Consider the following 18,785-nt stretch of genomic DNA (forward strand, 5'->3'; position numbering starts at 1 on the left):
TAGAGAAGGTGTCAGGGCTATTCCACACTCGGGCACTTCAAGGGCAGAAGTTGGGGGCCTGCCAGAGACCTTAAAAATAACTTGCCTCTATAGGCTTCTGCCTAAAAGCTCCCTAAGGTCACAGATTCACTGACTTCGGGAGGTAGCTGCCACCGCTAAGTGAAACAAAAAAACCTCTTTCTTGAAGCCTGAAAGAAAGCACTTGGACTTCTTCCATGGGGTACCCTCAAGCCCTTTTACTACAAGAGAGCTTGGGGGGCAAAGAGGGGGAGAAAACAAGCTTGTACATTTCAAAGGTGGAGGCGCCCTTATCGACTAATTGAGCAGTTGATGGAAATTCCATTGACTGTTGAATTAGTTGATTGATCTACATTTAACATCCCTACTGCTTCCCTTTCCTTGCTGCCTCAAGGAGGAGGGGGAAATGCAAGGAATCAAGTAGTTGACTCAACAAGTCACTTACATCCCAACAACTACACTTTTCTGGAGTTAGACCTCTGGCAGTAGAAAGCAATATTTATTTTCTTTTAATCTTTGCAGCCTGAAGATCCCTGCTTTGCGTCTCAGAACCGTGTGTACAATGACATTGGGAAAGAGATGCTCTTGCATGCCTTTGAAGGCTACAATGTGTGTATATTTGCCTATGGGCAGACTGGAGCTGGGAAATCCTACACCATGATGGGCAAACAGGAGGAAAGCCAGGCAGGCATCATCCCACAGGTAACAAGACCAATGCTGGGTAATTACTTGACAAAACATATTTAAATGTTTAATACTCTGTCATTTGTTACCTTGTCATAATGTCTCAGAGGGCTAGACATGTTAGTTTGTAACTTTAAAAACAAGTAGTCCTGTGGCACCTAAGGCTACATCTAGACTACGGCGGTATCCCGCAAAACCCTGCTGCATCCAAGGAATGCATTTGCTGTTTCGCTTTTTTGTGGAAGAGCAAATGTGCTCTTCTTTCAGGGAGCCCTGAATACCTCGTTTCACAAGGCATAAGGGCTCTGCTAAAAGAGGGGGCTTTTCTGCCATTTGGCTCTGTCTTGACTGGGCCAAATGGCAGAAAAGCCTCTTCCGCAAAAGTGATTGAAAAGCTATGCAAATTGTAGTCTAGACCTAGCCTGAGAGACTTAGAAAAATGGCTTCCATGGGCAAAACCCGCTTCATCAGATGAGCTGGAGAGGCCCACGAAAGCTCATGATTATATAAATAAATAAATAAATAAATAAATAAAGGCAGTCCCCGGGTTACGTACAAGATAGGGACTGTAGGTTTGTTCTTAAGTTGAATTTGTATGTAAGTCGGAACTGGTACATATTGTAGAGGAAACTCTAGCCAAACATTTCTCCAGAGCTCAGTTTTATTCTCCCACACCTCACTTCCCACAGTCCTTTATTCTCAAACTGAGGTGTCTGCTGAGAAAAGCCGCTCTGCGTCTCCCTGGTCTGCTGGGGGGGGGGGGGGGGGGGGCGCTAGCTTCGTGTCTCCCTGGTCTGCTGGGGGGAAGCAGCTAGTGTGGGGTTGCCTCACCCCGTTTGTAAGTAGGGATCCGATGTAAGTCGGATCGATGTAAGTCGGATCCATGTAACCCAGGGACTGCCTGTATATTTATTTGTTAGTCTCTCAGGTGCCACAGGACTATTGCTTGTTTTTGTAGTAGTGGTTCACAAAGAACCAAATCTTACTTTTCAGGAGGGAAAGCATAGACCTTGGATCTAGTGCAGTCAGTTTTGACACAGATTACCACTGATGTCTAACATGACTATGAAATCATGTTTTCTGTTTATACTAGCAAGAAAACCAGCATGGTACAGCATAACTTGGTTGCAAATATTTCTCAGCTGTTTAAACTTAGCCATTTTTGTAGAATAAATAGGGCATATATTTTGTGTTTAGCAGATGTATAACTTTTCACCTTTAACCTCTAGCAATTAAAATGGTAAGAATGAATGACTCAAATATAGGAGAAATTAGAAAAATTATTCTAAACAAAATAGTTCTACAGATTTGTAAACCAAGAACAAAATACTTGGTGCAGCATCTGCCCCTTGTTGTTCTTCCAAAACAAAAAATAATTGAGGAATGTAAATGTCTGATTCTACTGAGATTTTGGCTTTCGTTCCAATTGTTTACAGTACAGAAATGCTTATTCAGCAAGAATCCAAGAGATAGTGTCATTGATGAAACACTTGTAATGAGTGCAAAGTCTGGAAAATCTGTTTTGTCTTTGTTTCACCCTGGAAAATAAATGCTGCACTTCAGCAGTGTGTGTGTATATATATTTTCATATAGGTTACACAAATAAAGTAGGTAGGAATGTTGAGATATAAAGATCCTGAAAGAATGCCTTGAGAAATTCATGGCTGATATTTCATTAAGGCTATACTAGGTCTAGCTAATGTTCAAGTTGCTGTAGTTGTTGGCTGCATGGTGCTTTTGCCACATTCAGGCTAGCTTTGTTGTCCTGGCATTGGTGATATGTTGTGCATGTTTTGGAAGGAGTTTTCCTGTTAAAGTGGAAAGTCAGGTACGAAATAGACCACAGAAACCATTGCTCTCTGTGGATGGCTTAAAACGCTGCAGTCAAATGCATAGCAGTTGTTCTGTTGCCTCCAGCAGTGGCGCATAGGTTAGATGACATTTTCTATTAATTACTTTCTCCACACTATTGTGATTAAAGTTTTCCCAAACATGTGGCTGACATTTACATCTAACACCTTGTTTTCCTTCTGTGAATGTAACACCCTTTTTGAGCATACCACCTGAAATCGGTTCAAAGACTTTGTTCATTTGTTTTTCTGTTGTTAATTTGGGGATGCTACATTTACTTTTCAGTTTCCGAAGAATATACAAATCAAAGGCCATGTAACTCCCTCCCTCCAGTTATATCTTGAGCGATTATCCCACAGAGGAACAAAATCAAACGAAACTAACATATTTCTGTCTGAGATATACTTACTGATTTCTCTGCCTTCCCTGCACTAAAAAATATGCAGGAGGGGCAAAAATCATCCTCCATGCACAAATGCAGATTGTGGTCTTCCACTTTCTCATATTTACTAGGTCCCTCATCAGCCAACCTCTGATATGTATGTAGAAGTGTAAAATAGTGGTATCTTAAAACTATGCACTGACTTACTGTTTGGATTCTGTGCTGCTAAAATCTGATGCTGTGTCCACACCGCTGCATGTCTTGATTGTAATAGCTTGTTTAGGTTCTGTCTACACTTAAGTTTAAAGTGCAGCCATGGCACTAGGGATGTGAACGAACAGTCGACTAGTCTGATCTGTTAATCTAGTCAACAACTTGCATTCCCAAGCCCTTTGTTGCCTCTATATCAGCTGGTCCTGCCCCTGGTAGACTATAGTATAGTTGACTAATCGCTAAGAATTCATGCGGTTAGTCAACTATTCAGTTACCCAAGAGCTAACATACCTACGTGACAGTGCTTTAACCTGAAAGCGTGACCATGGCAGAAGTGCTGGAAGAGAGGTCTCCAAGGCTCTATGTAAGCAACCTCCATGAGGGGAGTAGCTAATGCCACACTTGTGCTTTACAGTTCTGTAACTTGCTGCACTTGGCATGGTGGTGACGTTTTTCACACCGCTGAGCCATAAAGTTACAGCTCTGTAAAAGGCCTAAGTCGATTTATCCTTACACTGATGCCTCTGAGTCCTACTTCTGTTCTTCTCTATACCCGCCTTTCCTCCACCCACTGCAGTTCAAAATCTTTGTATGCATTTCTTGCTGTAACACATTCTGGTCCATTATACATAGCTTCATTTGTTGTCTTAATTTTAAAAAGTGTAGCGGGTTCAACTCACTTTCAGCATAGCTTCTTCCCTCAAGGTGGCTTTTGGGGAAGTAGTTGGCTGCTCCGAAACACCCCATTTGGGTGTCTTCGGGGCACTGCCCTCCAGGAGTGACCACTCCTGGTCTTGGTCCGCGCCCCCTTCGGGGAGGGGGGAGTCATTGTTCTTCCTCCGCTCCTCCTCCAGGGTCCTCCCTAGGACCCCCGGTTCTTCTCCCAGTCTGCCTGCCTGGTTGCCTCCTGCAACCTTGCCTTGTGGACTTATGGCCCGGGGCTTCCCTGGCTCCCCCAGCCTACGGCAGCTGCCTTTTTGCAGTCCAGCCTTTTTGGGCTGTCTCCATGCGAGCTCCGCCCTCCATGACTGCCTGCTTGCAGCCCTGGGCCTCAGGCTGAGTAGCCTGGGTTTGCTAGGCTGACGCCCCTCTCATTGCAGGCAGGCAGGTCTCTCCTCCTTCTCCCAGGAGCTGCTCGATATGGCTTCCAGCTGGGCCCTTGTTAGCTGCCTCAGCTGGGCTTCCTCCTGACTCTAGGTCTCCGCTCCTTAAAGGGCCAGTGCAGGGCAACACACTGCCACCATAGGTAAAACACAAACCTCAAACAAGCACAATCTCATACATAGTCTGTCCAGGTAGCTTCAGCATCCTTCATATGAACAAGTTGCTACTAATTGCCTCAAATCTGATTTCTGGGTTTTGTCAAACCAATGGACTCTCAGGATTATTCTCCTAAAAATAACCAGATATATTTATTAGTTATAAACAAATGGGAGAAGATTTAATATTTTCAGTCATCTCATTCTCTAGAATGTATAACATGTTTTTCTAATTTCAGTTGTTACTATCACTTTTGTGTTATGGTGGCGTAACCCAGGCTATTAGAGACAAGGTAGGGTAAGGTAATATAAATGGACCAACTTCTGTTGATGAAAGAGGAGTTGCAGAGATTTTTCTTTAGGTCAGGGAAAGGTACTCTGTCTCACCATTAAGTACAAGGTGGAACAGTTAGAGTTAACACATGTTGCGAAAGAAGCATTCAAGCTGAAGCGTTTCAGATGTCTGCAGTTGTAGGAGAGACCTTGCCTCAGTGGGGATGGTAGTGGAAATGACTCTAGTTGTCGTCCTACCACCAAATGAAGGAACCGTTATGAACATCATGAAACAATTACAACTCTTGCTCAGCAGAAACCCCACCTGTTTTTTCATAAGTCCTCTCTTTTGGCCCTCATACAGCCCTCCAACCTTGCCAAACTCAAAGAAGCAAGCTCCTCATAGACCAGGATACACCAACTCAGCGGCATTAGCCCCTGCCAAAATGTTTTTTTGCAAAACAAACACTTTGACCTCATCTTCAAAGGAAACTTGCACAATACTTTCAAAAGATGATGCTGGGAACTTAAATTCATTACTTTGCTAAATGCCAAAATTCACAGGCTTAATACACTAGATTTGAGGTTGACTGTCAGAATCTCTAACAGATAACATCTCCACAGTTGTAGGACAAAAGGTCTCTTGCAACATGTTAGATGCTCAGTTATCTTAAGGCTGGGCAAAATACGGCCTGGTGGTCGGATCTGACCCACGGAACCCCTTGCCAGGTCTGTAAGGCTCGCACCTGCCACGATTTAGAACCCAGTCCATGCCACACCCTGCTCTTCAGGGAGGGGTGTGTGTGCTTCGTGCTATCTCCCTGCCCCCAGCCCAATCCTCCGCTCCTGTTGGGCAGAAACAACTGGCCAGTAAAAACTGACTTCAGTCAACCTGTCAGCTCCTATTGGCTGGAAACAGCCAGCCAGTTGGAGCTCAGAGATTGATCTGAGAGACTTGGGGCAGTGCAAGCCTTTTCTCCCCCACATCCCCCCACCCTCTTGAGCCATGCGGAGGAAGCAGCCTGTACTTTCAAGCGGGCAGGGACCTGGGCAGGGGGTGCAGAGGGTTTGGATTGTCATTGGGGGAGGGAGTTGGGGTGTGGGAGGCAGGTGCTGGCTGGGAGGCATTTATCTAAGTGTCTCTTGACCAGCAGGCTGCAGCACCCCTGCCTTGGGGGTGCTGCAGCCTGCTGGCCAAGAGACACTTAGATAAATGCCTCCCAGCCAGCACCTGCCTCCCGCACCCCAACTCCCTCCCCCAATGACAATCCAAACCCTCTGCACCCCCTGCCCAGGTCCCAACTCCCTCCCAGACCCTGTGCTCCCTCCTCTACCCCTCCCCCAGGCCAGAATCCTCTCCTGTACCCAAACACCCTACACCCTAATCCCCTGACCCAGGTCAACCCCCTCCTCCACCCAAATACCCTTTCAGACTCCACACTGTCTCCTGCACCCCAGTTACTTACCCTGTGTGCCCTTCTGCTCCCAAGCTACAACCTAGACCCTGCACTCCCTTCTCAGAAATGTGCAGCCTTTGATCACTTACCAAAAATCTTGGAGTGGCCCCCCCACCAGAAATTATTGCCCACTCCTGATATGTCCAATCCATCTTGAATTTAGCTTGCACAGAGCTTTTCTTTAGGCCTGGGAAAGGTAAACTTAAAGTTCACTCTCCAACAGAAGCTGGTTCAGTCGATTATTAGAAGATATTAGCTCACCCACCTTGTCTTTTTCTGGTCTTTATATTAAGTAATTATATGTTTATATTGCAGACAGATATTGGTGAAACAAGGGCATAGTTGATAAGAGGAAAAAATAAAAGGATTGAATATTAGTGATTGGGGGAGGGGGGATTCACTATATTTTTACCAGGATACTATGCAGTGGTTGTTTGTCATTGAAGTGGCTTTTGGAGATGGGAAGAGTAGGAGGGGAGTAGATTGTCACAATAATTATTTGTCGTTGTTTACTCATGACTGCTGTCTGACTCAGGTTTAAATTCTTTCTAGCTATGTGAAGAACTGTTTGAGAAAATCAATGACAACAGTAATGAGGAGATATCCTATTCTGTGGAGGTGAGTACATAGTACACTAAGGCATGCTCCTGTTAGTGGACATGAAGTTGATCTGAAGAAGCTACTGTATCATTGATATTTTCTGCTATATATGTTCATGAGCACCTGACTCTTTCCTTTCTTACTTGGCACAAATGTATGAGCAAACCATTTCTAAGGTACATTCTGAATATCAATGCACCTTCTCTAATCTCTTTGGATGGTGAGTGGCAAGTAAATTATAAAAGCTAGCCCTATTCCAACTTTTTGTGATTCTGGATGTGAAAAGCCGTAGAATAAACATGCAAACATTTGATCACTATTGGTTGGAAACCTATTCAGTGTGTTCTCTGTTAATTGCCTTTAATTGCTTGAGTTCTGAACTAAGCCTATATTTATTAGAATATTTGATGTAGTCTTACTCAGGAATCTTCTTTTAGCCTGCTACTAGGGGTGCCATTCTCTTCCATAATGTGGACACAATTGATACAGACTGGAAAAAAAATGATAGGAAGAGAATGTTATAAACTAAGCCCCAACACACTGAAATAGTTGTCTGAGCTAAGTCCTAGAACAAAGGGAGTTTCCTGGCTACTAGCCAAGTGAATGTGCAGGAAGATATCTATGTTCGTAATTGACAAAGGATTAAAATGTGAACTGTTAAAAATAGCACTTCGGCAGTTCTGCTTAGTGTGTTTAGATATAATTGCTCACTTTCCAGACAAGTCATGAAACTTGGTCAGTTTAATAGGTTTTCAAGCATTTAGTCACTTCAGAATCTGAGCTTAATCAGAATGGTAATGCTACTGGGACAGCAGGATTAATACCAGTGAAAGGAGAGTGCAACATACTTTCAAACTGTTTCCACTATTTGATGTAAGAATGGATGATGAGTCCTGGATGTGCAAGGAATCCAGAAAAAATGATCTTCATAGCAGTGGCAGGCTTTCTGAGGATTGACATGGGACAAACTGGGTGGGGGTGTAGAACTGGAATAAAGAAATTATGTAAATGTTGTTTACTTGGGCAACAGTGACCCATTTGATATTTAAGTTCCTTTGTCTCTGGATTTTAGACCTGGTTAGATATTTGTGATTCCTTTTTGTATTTCTAAAACTGCTTGTTCCATTTGAGTTCTTCCCACCAAATGAAAGTGAATAATTTACTGTTTCATCTAATACCTTGGGTGTTGAAGTCACTAAGTATCTGTTACAGTGGGATAAGCTTGATGCCCTGAGAAACAAGACAATTAAAAATTATGCATTTTAAAAGAATCTTAGCTTTGTAATTATGCTGGAGTTAGTTTGTAGGTCTGACATATAACTATAATTAGTATGGTTAGCTGGGTTTTCATCTGACCTATAGTGTGTGCTTCTCTCTAAATATGAGAACACCAAAAGTGGCTCTTCAATTAAAAGAAATATTAATTTAACCTTTGTGTTCTGGGTCCAGAAGTGAGGTCCTCTGAAAGTAATTTGCTCTCCCTCCCCTCCAGGTAATACATACGATTTAACATAAAGCCCAAGTATTCTGCCATATCTCAGGGATACAAACTCTTTATTCATCATGGGATTTCAGTTAAGCGATACAGCTTCTTAAGAGTGGTGTTCTAAAATGCTGCTGTGAACGTGTCTCAACAGAAAGTGAGTGCTTCAAGACCTGTAAATTATCCATGTAAATCTATTCACAGGTCAGTTACATGGAGATTTATTGTGAGAGAGTCAGAGACTTACTGAACCCGAAGAACAAGGGGAATTTGCGGGTGCGAGAGCACCCCCTGCTTGGACCCTACGTGGAGGACCTTTCCAAGTTAGCTGTCACCTCCTATACTGACATTGCAGACCTCATGGATGCTGGGAACAAAGCCAGGTTTGTTATGATGTGGAGTCTCATTCAGTTGTGGGGTAGGAGAGTCGTGTTCTTGCTCCATATCTGGTATGATGGCATACAGTGTCATTTATGAAATCCTGTGTAGTCCTTGTCATATGTGGAATAGAACGCACATTGAAAATTACTAAAGAAATCAAACATGGTGTGAAAATATACCTTTGGGCAATTAATGCCATTTAGAAGCTAACACTCATTTGTATTGTGAAATGGTTTCATAAATCACTTTATTAATATTTATTATTGCAGAAGCTTGTAAAATATTCTAGTACAGGCAGTCCCCGGGTTAAGTACAAGAGAGGGACTGTAGGTTTGTTCTTAAGTTGAATCTGTATGTTAGTCGGAACTGGCGTCCAGATTCAGCCGCTGCTGAAACTGACCGCCAGTTCTGACTTACATACAGATTCAACTTAAGAACCCCAAGCTTCCCCAAGTCAGCTGCTGCTGAAACTGATCAGCAGCTGATTCCAGGAAGCCTGGGGCAGAGCAACTCTGCCTCGGGCTTCCTGTAGTCAGCGCTGGTCAGTTTCAGCAGCAGCTGACTTGGGGACGCCTGGGGCAGAGCAGCTGGGGTGCTGCTGGGTTGCTCCAGTAGCACCGCTCCTCGGGCGCTACTGAACCAACCCAGCAGCACCCCAGCTGCTCTGCCCCAGGCGTCCTGATTCAGCCACTGCTGAAACTGACCAATCGGCAGCAATCGGCAGCACCCCAGCTGCTCTGCCCCAGGGTCCAAAACAAAAGCCTGGTCTGCTGGGGGGGGGGGGGGGGGGCACACTAGCTGCCCCCCCCCCCCCCCCCCCCGGCAGCAGACCAGGGATACGGGAGCAGAGCCGCAGCGGTAGCGGAGTGCCGCGCCTCTGAGGCTTTGCTCTAGCAAAGTCTGAGGCGCGGGACCCCGCTGCTGCAGCTTCAGTCCCGGTGCCTGTGGTCTGCTGGGGACAGTCCCCAGCAGACCACAGGCACCGGGACTGAAGCCGCAGCCGCGGCGGGTTCCCACGCTTCTGAGGCTTTGCTCTGGCAAAGCCTCAGAAGCGCGGGAACCCTCCCGGTGCCCCTGGTCTGCTGGGTACGGTCTCAAGCAGACCAGGGGCACCGGAGCAGCTTACGAGCGGGGCTTTCTCGCCCGGAGCTCGCAGGTAGCAATCCGCCACCTCGACCTCCGGGGCGAGAGAGCCCCGTTCGTAAGTGCGGATCCGACGTAAGTCGGGGACTGTCTGTAGTTGCAGTTTGTTCTGGTAACATGCCTTTTAATTCTAGCTTTCTCTGTATACAAAAATAGTGATAATGAACTAGTTAAAATCTATTTCTAGCTACGCAAAAAGTGAGGAACAATAAAGTTGGCCTGTCATCCATACATAGTCTGATTAGTTAATCCATACATCAGGATGTGGAGAAAGGAAGGATAATGAAACTGAAGGCAGGTACAGAAGAAGTAGAGGATAGCATTAAGGAAGCACAAGTGGTTGTAGACTAATAGTATTCAGTGTAAACTGTTGAAATAACTATAGTTGTGGAAAGGAGCTGCTTTTTTTTTTAAACAAGTAACCTGACTTTTATTTTTTTAGGACTGTGGCAGCTACCAACATGAATGAAACCAGTAGCCGTTCTCATGCTGTGTTTACGATTGTCTTTACTCAGAAGAGACATGATACAGAAACTGACCTTTGCACTGAGAAGGTAGAGGAGTGGGGGAAAACTGACAGTCTTAATTCTGTTTTCATTTACCTCATTTTACTGGGGGCTTAAGGTGGAAGTAGAAATTCTCTCTTTTTGATGTACTTCTCAGTGGGGGAGAACTTGCTTATATGCTGTATAAACTAAGTCAGAGAACTTCTGTTTTTTTTTTCTTGGCTCTGTTCCTAAACTGTATTTGAAATAGTGGCTGAGATGGGGAAAGCAGGAGTAGCAAAGGGTGGGGAGGGGGACAGGAAAGTAGATCCAGCAAGAAGAAAGATGGATCTGGAATGAGCTGGGAAGTAAAACTTTCTCTTGTGTGTACACAGAAGCTTCAGTGTTTGTTTGACAGGGCCTAACTAATTACTGCCTCATTAACTATATTCTGCACCCTCTCTGTCATATGCCTGCTTTAGTAGGGATGCATTGCTACTCAGGCAACACAAAGGAGGTGGAATTTGCATATTAAAAGGAAGTACATTCTGTATGAGTGGAGATGTTTGTGGTCTTTGCTGTTGGTCTGGATAGTGGAAGAGTGAAGAGATTGTACATGCAAATGTGACTGGAAACACTGAACCATATTCACATACCTGCTCCCATTGTGTCTTTTGGGTCAGATCTGTTGCCTTGCTGAAAAACCCAAGTTTTCCATCTTGAGTTGTTTTGGCTCTTCAGGGTTATGGGATCGTAACTTGCATTCTACTCTGCTGTTGAGCCAGCTCTTGATTACTGATTTTCCATATATGGATAAAACATAGCATGCCTTTTTTCATTCTGGATCCTAAGTTATTTGCAGCACTAGCAGTTAAATTCTTTTGACTCAGTTTGCTCTGGAATGTCTTAAATACTTATGAAACAATATTATTTTAGCTATTTTTCAGAGTTTATCTGCACTTAAAAAAATAACTTATTTATTATGATGCAGAAACAACTGCACTTTTCTGAAATTGATTGCCAATAAAAACAGTAGAACTGTAGAATCTGCAGCAAGCTATTGTGATTTTGAATAATAGACTACTTCTTCCTGAATCGTGTCATCAGAATTGATTTTTCTCTCATTCTAATTCTACCTGAACTAGCTCTGACTATTGCTGTGTTCCTTCTTTAGGTCAGCAAGATTAGCCTTGTGGATCTAGCTGGGAGTGAGAGAGCAGACTCAACTGGTGCCAAGGGGACTCGATTAAAGGTAGTGGGACTGCCTTGGGCCTCTGCTGTATGCAGGAGGAAGGGGGAAATGGTGTATTATCAATCTGATATATCAGTATGCTCTTCTGCTTATTAAGTAATTAATAGGGAAGAAAATAATTAAAATAAGAATATAAAAATTAAGTCCCATCAAAGATCCAGAATTTCCTCCCCATTGTGATTAGTGGTGCTGTGGAATAGTAACAGTTGAATTTTTATTCGTTGTATGGCTGGTATAATGGGTCTATCACGGTAGTCCTTTGTTAACACATTAGCTATTGTGCAAAAATGAGATCTCTTTTGCTGTCTAGAGTCATAGAGGCTCCCTGTTTGAAGAGAATTATTTGAGTGTATTCAGTTGCATGATTATATGTAATTCTCATATTGGGATACTCAAAACTAAAACATAATGCACTTCATGAAAAGGCTTGTGGGTTCTGTTTTAATTCTGATATTTCAAAATATCTGCCTTTCCGTCACTAGTATGTATGATATCTTTAATGGGGTAGATGTAAGGTTTATTTCTTCATAAAGTAGCTTTTTTAGACTGGTAACCTAGTCTTTTTTGTCTAGCGTTAGATTATAAAATTAGTAGAGGTACCTGTCTGAGAATGAATGTTAAGACCTAGATCATAGCAGTGTGGTCACAGTAAAACAAACTTTATTGTAAATCTAAGGCATGTACTTGGACAATGATATCAGCCATCATCTCCAGGGCTGTGTCCAGACTCAGGGTTTTTTTCGAAAAAAGTAGCCTTTTTTCGAAAAAACTTCCCCTGCGTCCAGACTCAAGCCGCGTTCTTTCGAAATTAATTCGAAAGAACGCGGCTTTTCTTTCGATGGCGGTAAACCTCAATTTACGAGGAAGAACGCCTTCTTTCGAAAGTTCCTCTTTCGAAAGAAGGCGTTCTTCAATGTAAATAGGGCTTCTTCAAAAGAGAGCATACAGACTCACTGGATGCTTTCTTTCGAAAAAGCAAGCCGCTTTTTCGAAATTTCTCCGTGCAGTTTAGACGCTCTCTTTCGAAAGATGCTTTCGAAAGAGGCTCTTTCGAAAGAGGCTTGCAGTCTAGACATAGCCGAGGTGTTTTTAGTCTGGACTAGAGTTCCTGTTTGAGTAGTCTGAATTACTACATTAAATTTGTTATCTTTCCAGGAAGGAGCGAATATCAACAAGTCTCTCACAACTCTGGGCAAAGTAATTTCAGCCTTGGCAGAGGTGGTAAGTAAAGTATTGCATCTATCCAGAGAGGAAGTTGTCATCTTTACAAACCTTTTAGAGCTTGGTAAAAGTCAAGAGACCATATAGTCCAGCAAAGCCCTTACATCTACTTTGCTCACATCAGTAATTGGCCTAACTGAGCCTATTTTTTGTTCGATGTGTGCAAGATTATTCACGTGTATGAATCTCATGGGTTTCTGGTACAGTACTTGCTTGCTGCAAGACAGAGCATCGGTTGCTTTAGCTATGAATAAGTTTTTGAAATATAAACATCTATTGGCTTTGCGCGTAATGGTAAGAAGAAAAACAAATAGTACGTGTATACTTGCTGAATTTTGTGCTTTTATTTTTTTTAAAAGCAGACAATTTTGATTAAAAGAAAAGCTTTACATCTTGTTGGGGGTTTCTTTGATTTAAATGATTGAGTCGTATGCGGTCATTTGGTGTTTGGGTTATTCTACTATAAATCTGGAATTTTATCTTGATATCTAAATGAAGGAGAATATTATATAATCTAAACAAGTAATCATAAAGTAGCATAAGAATTCTTTCGTTTTAATTGTGCCATTGCAGTTGCAGTGGAACAACACATTGGAAAAGCTACTGCTGCTGTGCACTTAAGTTACAGAAGATTTAACCTTTGGGACAGTCTGACTGGATTAATTTACTTTAAATTTTTTTTGGGAGACTCAATTCTCATTCATTTTCTTATTCAGAAAAGCAATATTCAGTGCTGCATATCCTCCAGTGTAGTAATTTAAATGGTCCATTCTGTCTTGTTCAGACGTTCATCTTGTATTCTTTCTTCCTCTTCCTTTAATGCTTTCAACTTTAGGATAACTGCACCAGTAAGGTATGATGGAGCTGAGTAACCTTGAATGTTAAATCCTAGTTGATTGATATAGACCTAGATGCACTTCACCTGGGAAGCCAAGAGCAGGAATCTGTCAAGCGTTTCATGACAAATTGATTTGTGGAGTAGACTGAACTTTACTTCATGAAGAGGCTTGTTTCCATAACCAGAGCTTGACAAATAATGTAATCTACTTGCCCCTTGGCGAGTAGATTACACCCCAGAAGAGCCAGCGCAGAGTGATCTGCGCAGGCACAGAGCGCAGAACTGCGCAGCTGGTGAGCGGGACTTGCTGCCACTTGGCGAGCCCTGGCCATAACCATGAAGTAATGAGGACTGTACTGACTCAAAATAAAGTTCTTGTTAGGGTTGGGAATAAAAGAGAAAAATGCAGGTGTAATGAATCTTTTTAAAATAAAGATTAACTATAACTTTAATGAACTATTAAGAATAAACATCCCTGCTCCTGATTTGTAGGTGACTTTCTTAGGACTACTTAGAATCAGTATGACTATTAATACATTTGCTTACTAAAAATATGATCTTTTACCCTCACACAAAAGGATGCCTTGCAGGGTTCCGTTTATGCTAACCTTATAAAATTGCCATGAAAATGTACTAGCCTTGATGTGCGGTTCTTACCTTTTGGCGGACAAGTAAAATGAGTAAGTTGAAAATTCTTTTCAACTACTTACCTGCAGCAAGTAGTTGAAAAGAATTTTTATAAGGCCAGTACTTGCTTTTGTGCAGTAATCACATTTAGAATGTTAGTAAGATGATGTTCCCATAACATCTGGTCAAAACTACTGTTGCAAAATCACTTATTGCATTAATAGTGTCCTGTAGAATTACACTTAATTTCAATTATTGGCAAAAGTTTAAGTCTGTTAATCTCCCTCCTTTTGCTGTCTTGAACATATCAGATGCACCCTTATTCTGCAAAGCTCTTTCATGGCTGACCTCTATATTTCAAAATCAAGTTGTGTTACTAAGAAAGGTGGGGATGGAAAATGCCTGTTCCTTTCCCACAAAGGAATCTTTATAACCATTTATAAAGACAGTGATTGGCAGAATGTGGGGAGGCTTGGGGAGCTGTCGGCACTGAGCTTGTCTTTTGTTTGGGTGGTCCAAAACCCTCCAATATGCAGCTAGGTCCAAGGCTAGTTTTATAAAACAATAAAACTAAACAACCTTTGTGTTCATGCATCTGATTTCATTGACTCAATCGTACTGTCCTGAGCTGACATCTCTTATCCTCACATTTTCTAATAATCTTTGTTTTCCTGAGTAGCTTAAATGTCCTTCTACCTCTCTCCCTCCAGTGCTGTCTTTTCCAAATTGCTTTTCTCGGCAAACAGAATGTGATAGGGAAAGTGAATTTCAGCTTGAGAGCTTTTCCTTTTTTCCCCTATTTTTTTTCAATTTAAAAATATTGATGCGAGGGCTGCTAGCAAGTAGTTGACGACTCAACTATCTCATAAGCATAAGTTTATTGGGTAGTCGAGTGGAGCATTTGACTACTCGCTCCCCCTTACTTCCAGCTGCCTCCGTATGAGAGGCAGCAAGGAGAAGAGGACAGGAGATGGTGCTGGAGAGAACTGGCCTCCACCTCTATCAGCAGGTTGAGGCTTGCTGCAGGCAAGGGCTGCTGCTGTCCAGCAGCCCCTGTTCATGGCGGCCTGCTTGAGCTGGCTCTGGGAGGGATAGCTCAGTGGTTTGAGCATTGGCCTGCTAAACCCATGATTTTGAGTTCAGTCTTTGAGGGGGCCATTTAGTGATCTGGGGCAAATCTGTCAGGGATGGTACTTGGTCTTGCCATGAGGGCAGGGGACTGGACTCGATGACCTCTCAAGGTCCCTTCGTCCTATGAGATATAGGAAGCTACCCCCACTCTTGCTCTGCAGAGCTGTCTTTATTGACTAATCGTGACGTTGATACAAATTGTGTTGAGTACACGATTAGGCAGATAACCGCAATTTAACATCTTTACTTGATACTAATTTTAGAGAATTTAACCACTGTAATGGTTTATTTCCACATGCAGAATAACCCTTTCTTGAAGGAGTATTCTGATCAAGTCATGTGGGCTCAGTATCCTTTGCACTCCCGCTGTTTGTAAGGAGAGTTTAAAAAGCCAACAAATAAAATATTTATCCCATCTCCTGGAGTGTTAATTGGAATGACATTCAACATCCAAGGAAACGTCAATTTTTGAGTAAGGTTGCTTGGAGTTTTCTTAGTGATCTGAAAGTCACTAACGTATGGTGGAAACAGGGCTGTTTATCTTGTTGTGTTCCTTCACCTATCCATTTACATGTTTATATAAATGTTTATTTTCTGCTTTCTGGTTTGTTTCTGATTGTACTACAAATATAATTTTAAAGTAGCACATAAAAACACTACCTATGACGGGCCACAAATAGTGATCATCTACCTCCAGTGGGGGAAAGATAATAATGCAGCCAAAGTACATTTGTGTGTGTGTGTGTGTGTGTGTGTGTGTGTGTGTTGCAGTTTCTGTGAGAGGGAAATAAAAATCAGAGGGTAAAGTAGTTGGACAGAAAATAAAAAATAAGTAAATAGAGGGATTATATTTACAGTGTGTGTTTTGATTCAGCGTATGGTGTTGCTGTTAGTAGTGTTTAATTTTCCAGTTTGGCTCGAGGATTAGGATGACCAGATAGTAAGTGTGAAATATTGGGACATTGGTGGCTTTTTTTGAGGGGCTAGGGATGGAAGTATAATTAAGTAAAGCTAAGCCCCTAATGCCTGGATGGTGTTGATAATATCAGGATGTCTAGTCATTCTGTGTAGCATATGCTGTCTTCCATATTATTCAAGTTTACACCTCTTTAATTTCTTCCTTTTGATTTGCTCTCTTCTAATCACATTCCCCCAAAAACATTTCTTTCTCAACCTGAAGTTCATCATCACCTTCATAGTCTATTGCAGTGGTCTCTAACCTTTGTAAGCATGAGAGCGCTTTTTGAATTTAAGTGCAATCTAAGATCTACCTCAAACCCAAATATCCTCCCTCACTTTCACCAGGCAGGGGCAGCACGTTTGGGTGCAGGCTGTGGTCTTGGATTAAGTGATTTGGAGTGTCGAAAGGCTCTGAGCTGAGCTTGGGGCAGGCAGTTAGTGCCAGAGGGAGTTCTAGGTGCAGGCTCTGGGAGGGTGTTTGGATTCAGGGATGTTCAGGGCTTAGGGCAGTGGCCTGGGATGCAGGAGTAGATTCATGACTGGGGTAGGTTTTCAGGATGTGGGCTCCAGCTGGGCACTGCTTACCTCAGGTGGCTCCTGGGTGGCGGTGCAGTGGGGCTAAGGCAGGCTCACCCCTGCCCTGGCCCTCCACTACTCCCAAAACAACCAGCAAACTCCATCCCATGTCCTTTTGTGCCCTTCCCCGCCATGCTTTGTGGAGATAGGACACAGAGTGGGAGAAGGGGGCACCCGCACTTCAGCACCCCTCTTTCACTTGAACAGCAAGCAGGAGGCTCCTGGGAGTGCAGGGAGGCATCTCCAAGGCAAGGGGCAGGAAGTGCGCAGCAGTGGGGGGAGGGGCAGCTGAATTGCCCTCAGTTGATAGCCTCTTGTCCAAACCAGTCAGTCACCTGTCAGAGGCTCCAAGATCTACCAGTAGATCCCGATCTACTGGTTGGTGACCACTGGTCTGTTGCATAACTTTTCTTCTTTAATACTGAGTATGGAATCTGGTATATGACTTTACTAACCCTGTTGTTCAGCATCTTAATAATTTTTTGATGTGTGCTCCGATTCTCTTGTGTGCAGAGCTGGCCCCTTTAACTGTTGCGGACATTGACATGATCACCCTAGATTCTTTGTCTAATGAGAAACTTGCAGCCTATGAGCACTTGCCACAACAGAGATTAAGTTCTTCTATTTCTTCCAACCTTGTTCTGATTGCATTCAAGTTTCTGCAGTAAACTGTGTGGCTACGCCTAGACTGGCGTGATTTTGCGGAAATACTTTTAACTGAAAAGTTTTTCCGTTAAAAGTATTTCCGCAAAAGAGCGTCTAGATTGGCAAGGATGCTTCTGTGCAAAAAGTGCTTTTGCGCAAAAGCATCCATGGCCAGTCTAGAGACGATTTTGCACAAAAAAGCCCCGATCGCCATTTTAGCCATCGGGGCTTTTTTGCGCAAAACAATTCTTCTCTGTCTACACTGGCCCTCTTGCGCAAGTATTCTTGCGTAAAGAGGGCTTTTTCCCGAGCAGGAGCGTGAAAGTATTTGCACAAGAAGCACTGATTTTGTACATTACAAAGTCAGTGCTCTTGCGCAAATTCAAGCGGCTAGTGTAGACAGCTGGCAAGTTTTTGCGTAAAAGCAATTGCTTTTGCGCAAAATCTTGCCAGTCTAGACGCACCCTATGTGTTTCTCCATCTGCTTCAAAGATTAAAGCATCTAAGAAAAGAGACCTGTTCAGTTACAATTTCTTAAGAGTCAGAGGGGGAAGCCTTTTACCTTTTGTTTAAACTCTTATTTTTCATTTTCTAGAGATCACTGTTCAATAATGAGTATTGTCTTTTTTTATAGAGCAAGAAGAAGAAGAAGACCGACTTTATTCCATACAGAGATTCTGTGCTAACTTGGTTACTTCGGGAGAATCTAGGTATGACTACACTAACTGTACTAATATTCAGGGGAATTCTTCCCTCAATTTTCATGTTTCATAGCAATTTTCTGTCTCAAACTAGTGTATGAAATGGGTATTAAATATAGAAGTATTTATGTTTAAGTCCTCCTTCTATTGTTATAGCACTTTTATTTTCCCTGGGCATAAACATTATTATTTTGTTGAATACTCTGTAATATGGATATTGTTTCAGCTGGAAAATAGACATACAATAATATACTTATTACAAGGTGCAGTTTAACTTTTTAAAAACCTTACTTACGCATTATAGGTGGAAACTCCAGAACTGCCATGGTTGCGGCCCTGAGTCCAGCAGATATCAACTACGATGAAACTTTGAGCACTTTAAGGTACTATCCTCTAATTTGGAGTGGAAATGTTTGGCTTTCAATTGAGGTATTCAACTGCTCATCCTTCGTATCATGAGATAAGCATTAGGCAAAACTGAGACAATTCATGGGGAATGTTATGGACTGAAAAATTATCATTATAAAGTGAACACCAGTCCCATGGTGTGTGAACATGAGGAGAGGATGTAAGTGTTTACACTTAATCAGGTAAGTTAACTTGAA

The 18,785-nt window shown here is 42.7% G+C and overlaps 1 protein-coding gene across 21 annotated transcripts in view; it reads left to right on the forward strand.

Annotated features, from left to right (window-relative positions):
* The window catches only part of KIF1B (kinesin family member 1B), a 167,234-nt gene that overhangs the window by 53,585 nt on the left and 94,864 nt on the right, over positions 1–18,785 (forward strand). For 16 of the 21 annotated variants that reach the window (XM_075906752.2, XM_075906758.2, XM_075906755.2 and 13 more), the window contains exons 4-12: positions 541–720; positions 6,690–6,755; positions 8,425–8,603; positions 10,187–10,298; positions 11,404–11,481; positions 12,637–12,702; positions 13,538–13,555; positions 18,114–18,189; positions 18,485–18,563. In XM_075906752.2, the coding sequence (XP_075762867.2) occupies positions 541–720; positions 6,690–6,755; positions 8,425–8,603; positions 10,187–10,298; positions 11,404–11,481; positions 12,637–12,702; positions 13,538–13,555; positions 18,114–18,189; positions 18,485–18,563 (854 nt within the window). The remainder of the gene's footprint in view (positions 1–540; positions 721–6,689; positions 6,756–8,424; positions 8,604–10,186; positions 10,299–11,403; positions 11,482–12,636; positions 12,703–13,537; positions 13,556–18,113; positions 18,190–18,484; positions 18,564–18,785) is intronic. The other 5 variants (XM_075906753.2, XM_075906772.2, XM_089773209.1 and 2 more) reach the window with 1 other exon arrangement.

This window comes from Pelodiscus sinensis, chromosome 24, assembly GCF_052426305.1.
Source record: "Pelodiscus sinensis isolate ZL-2025 chromosome 24, ASM5242630v1, whole genome shotgun sequence".
Taxonomy (NCBI): domain Eukaryota; kingdom Metazoa; phylum Chordata; order Testudines; family Trionychidae; genus Pelodiscus; species Pelodiscus sinensis.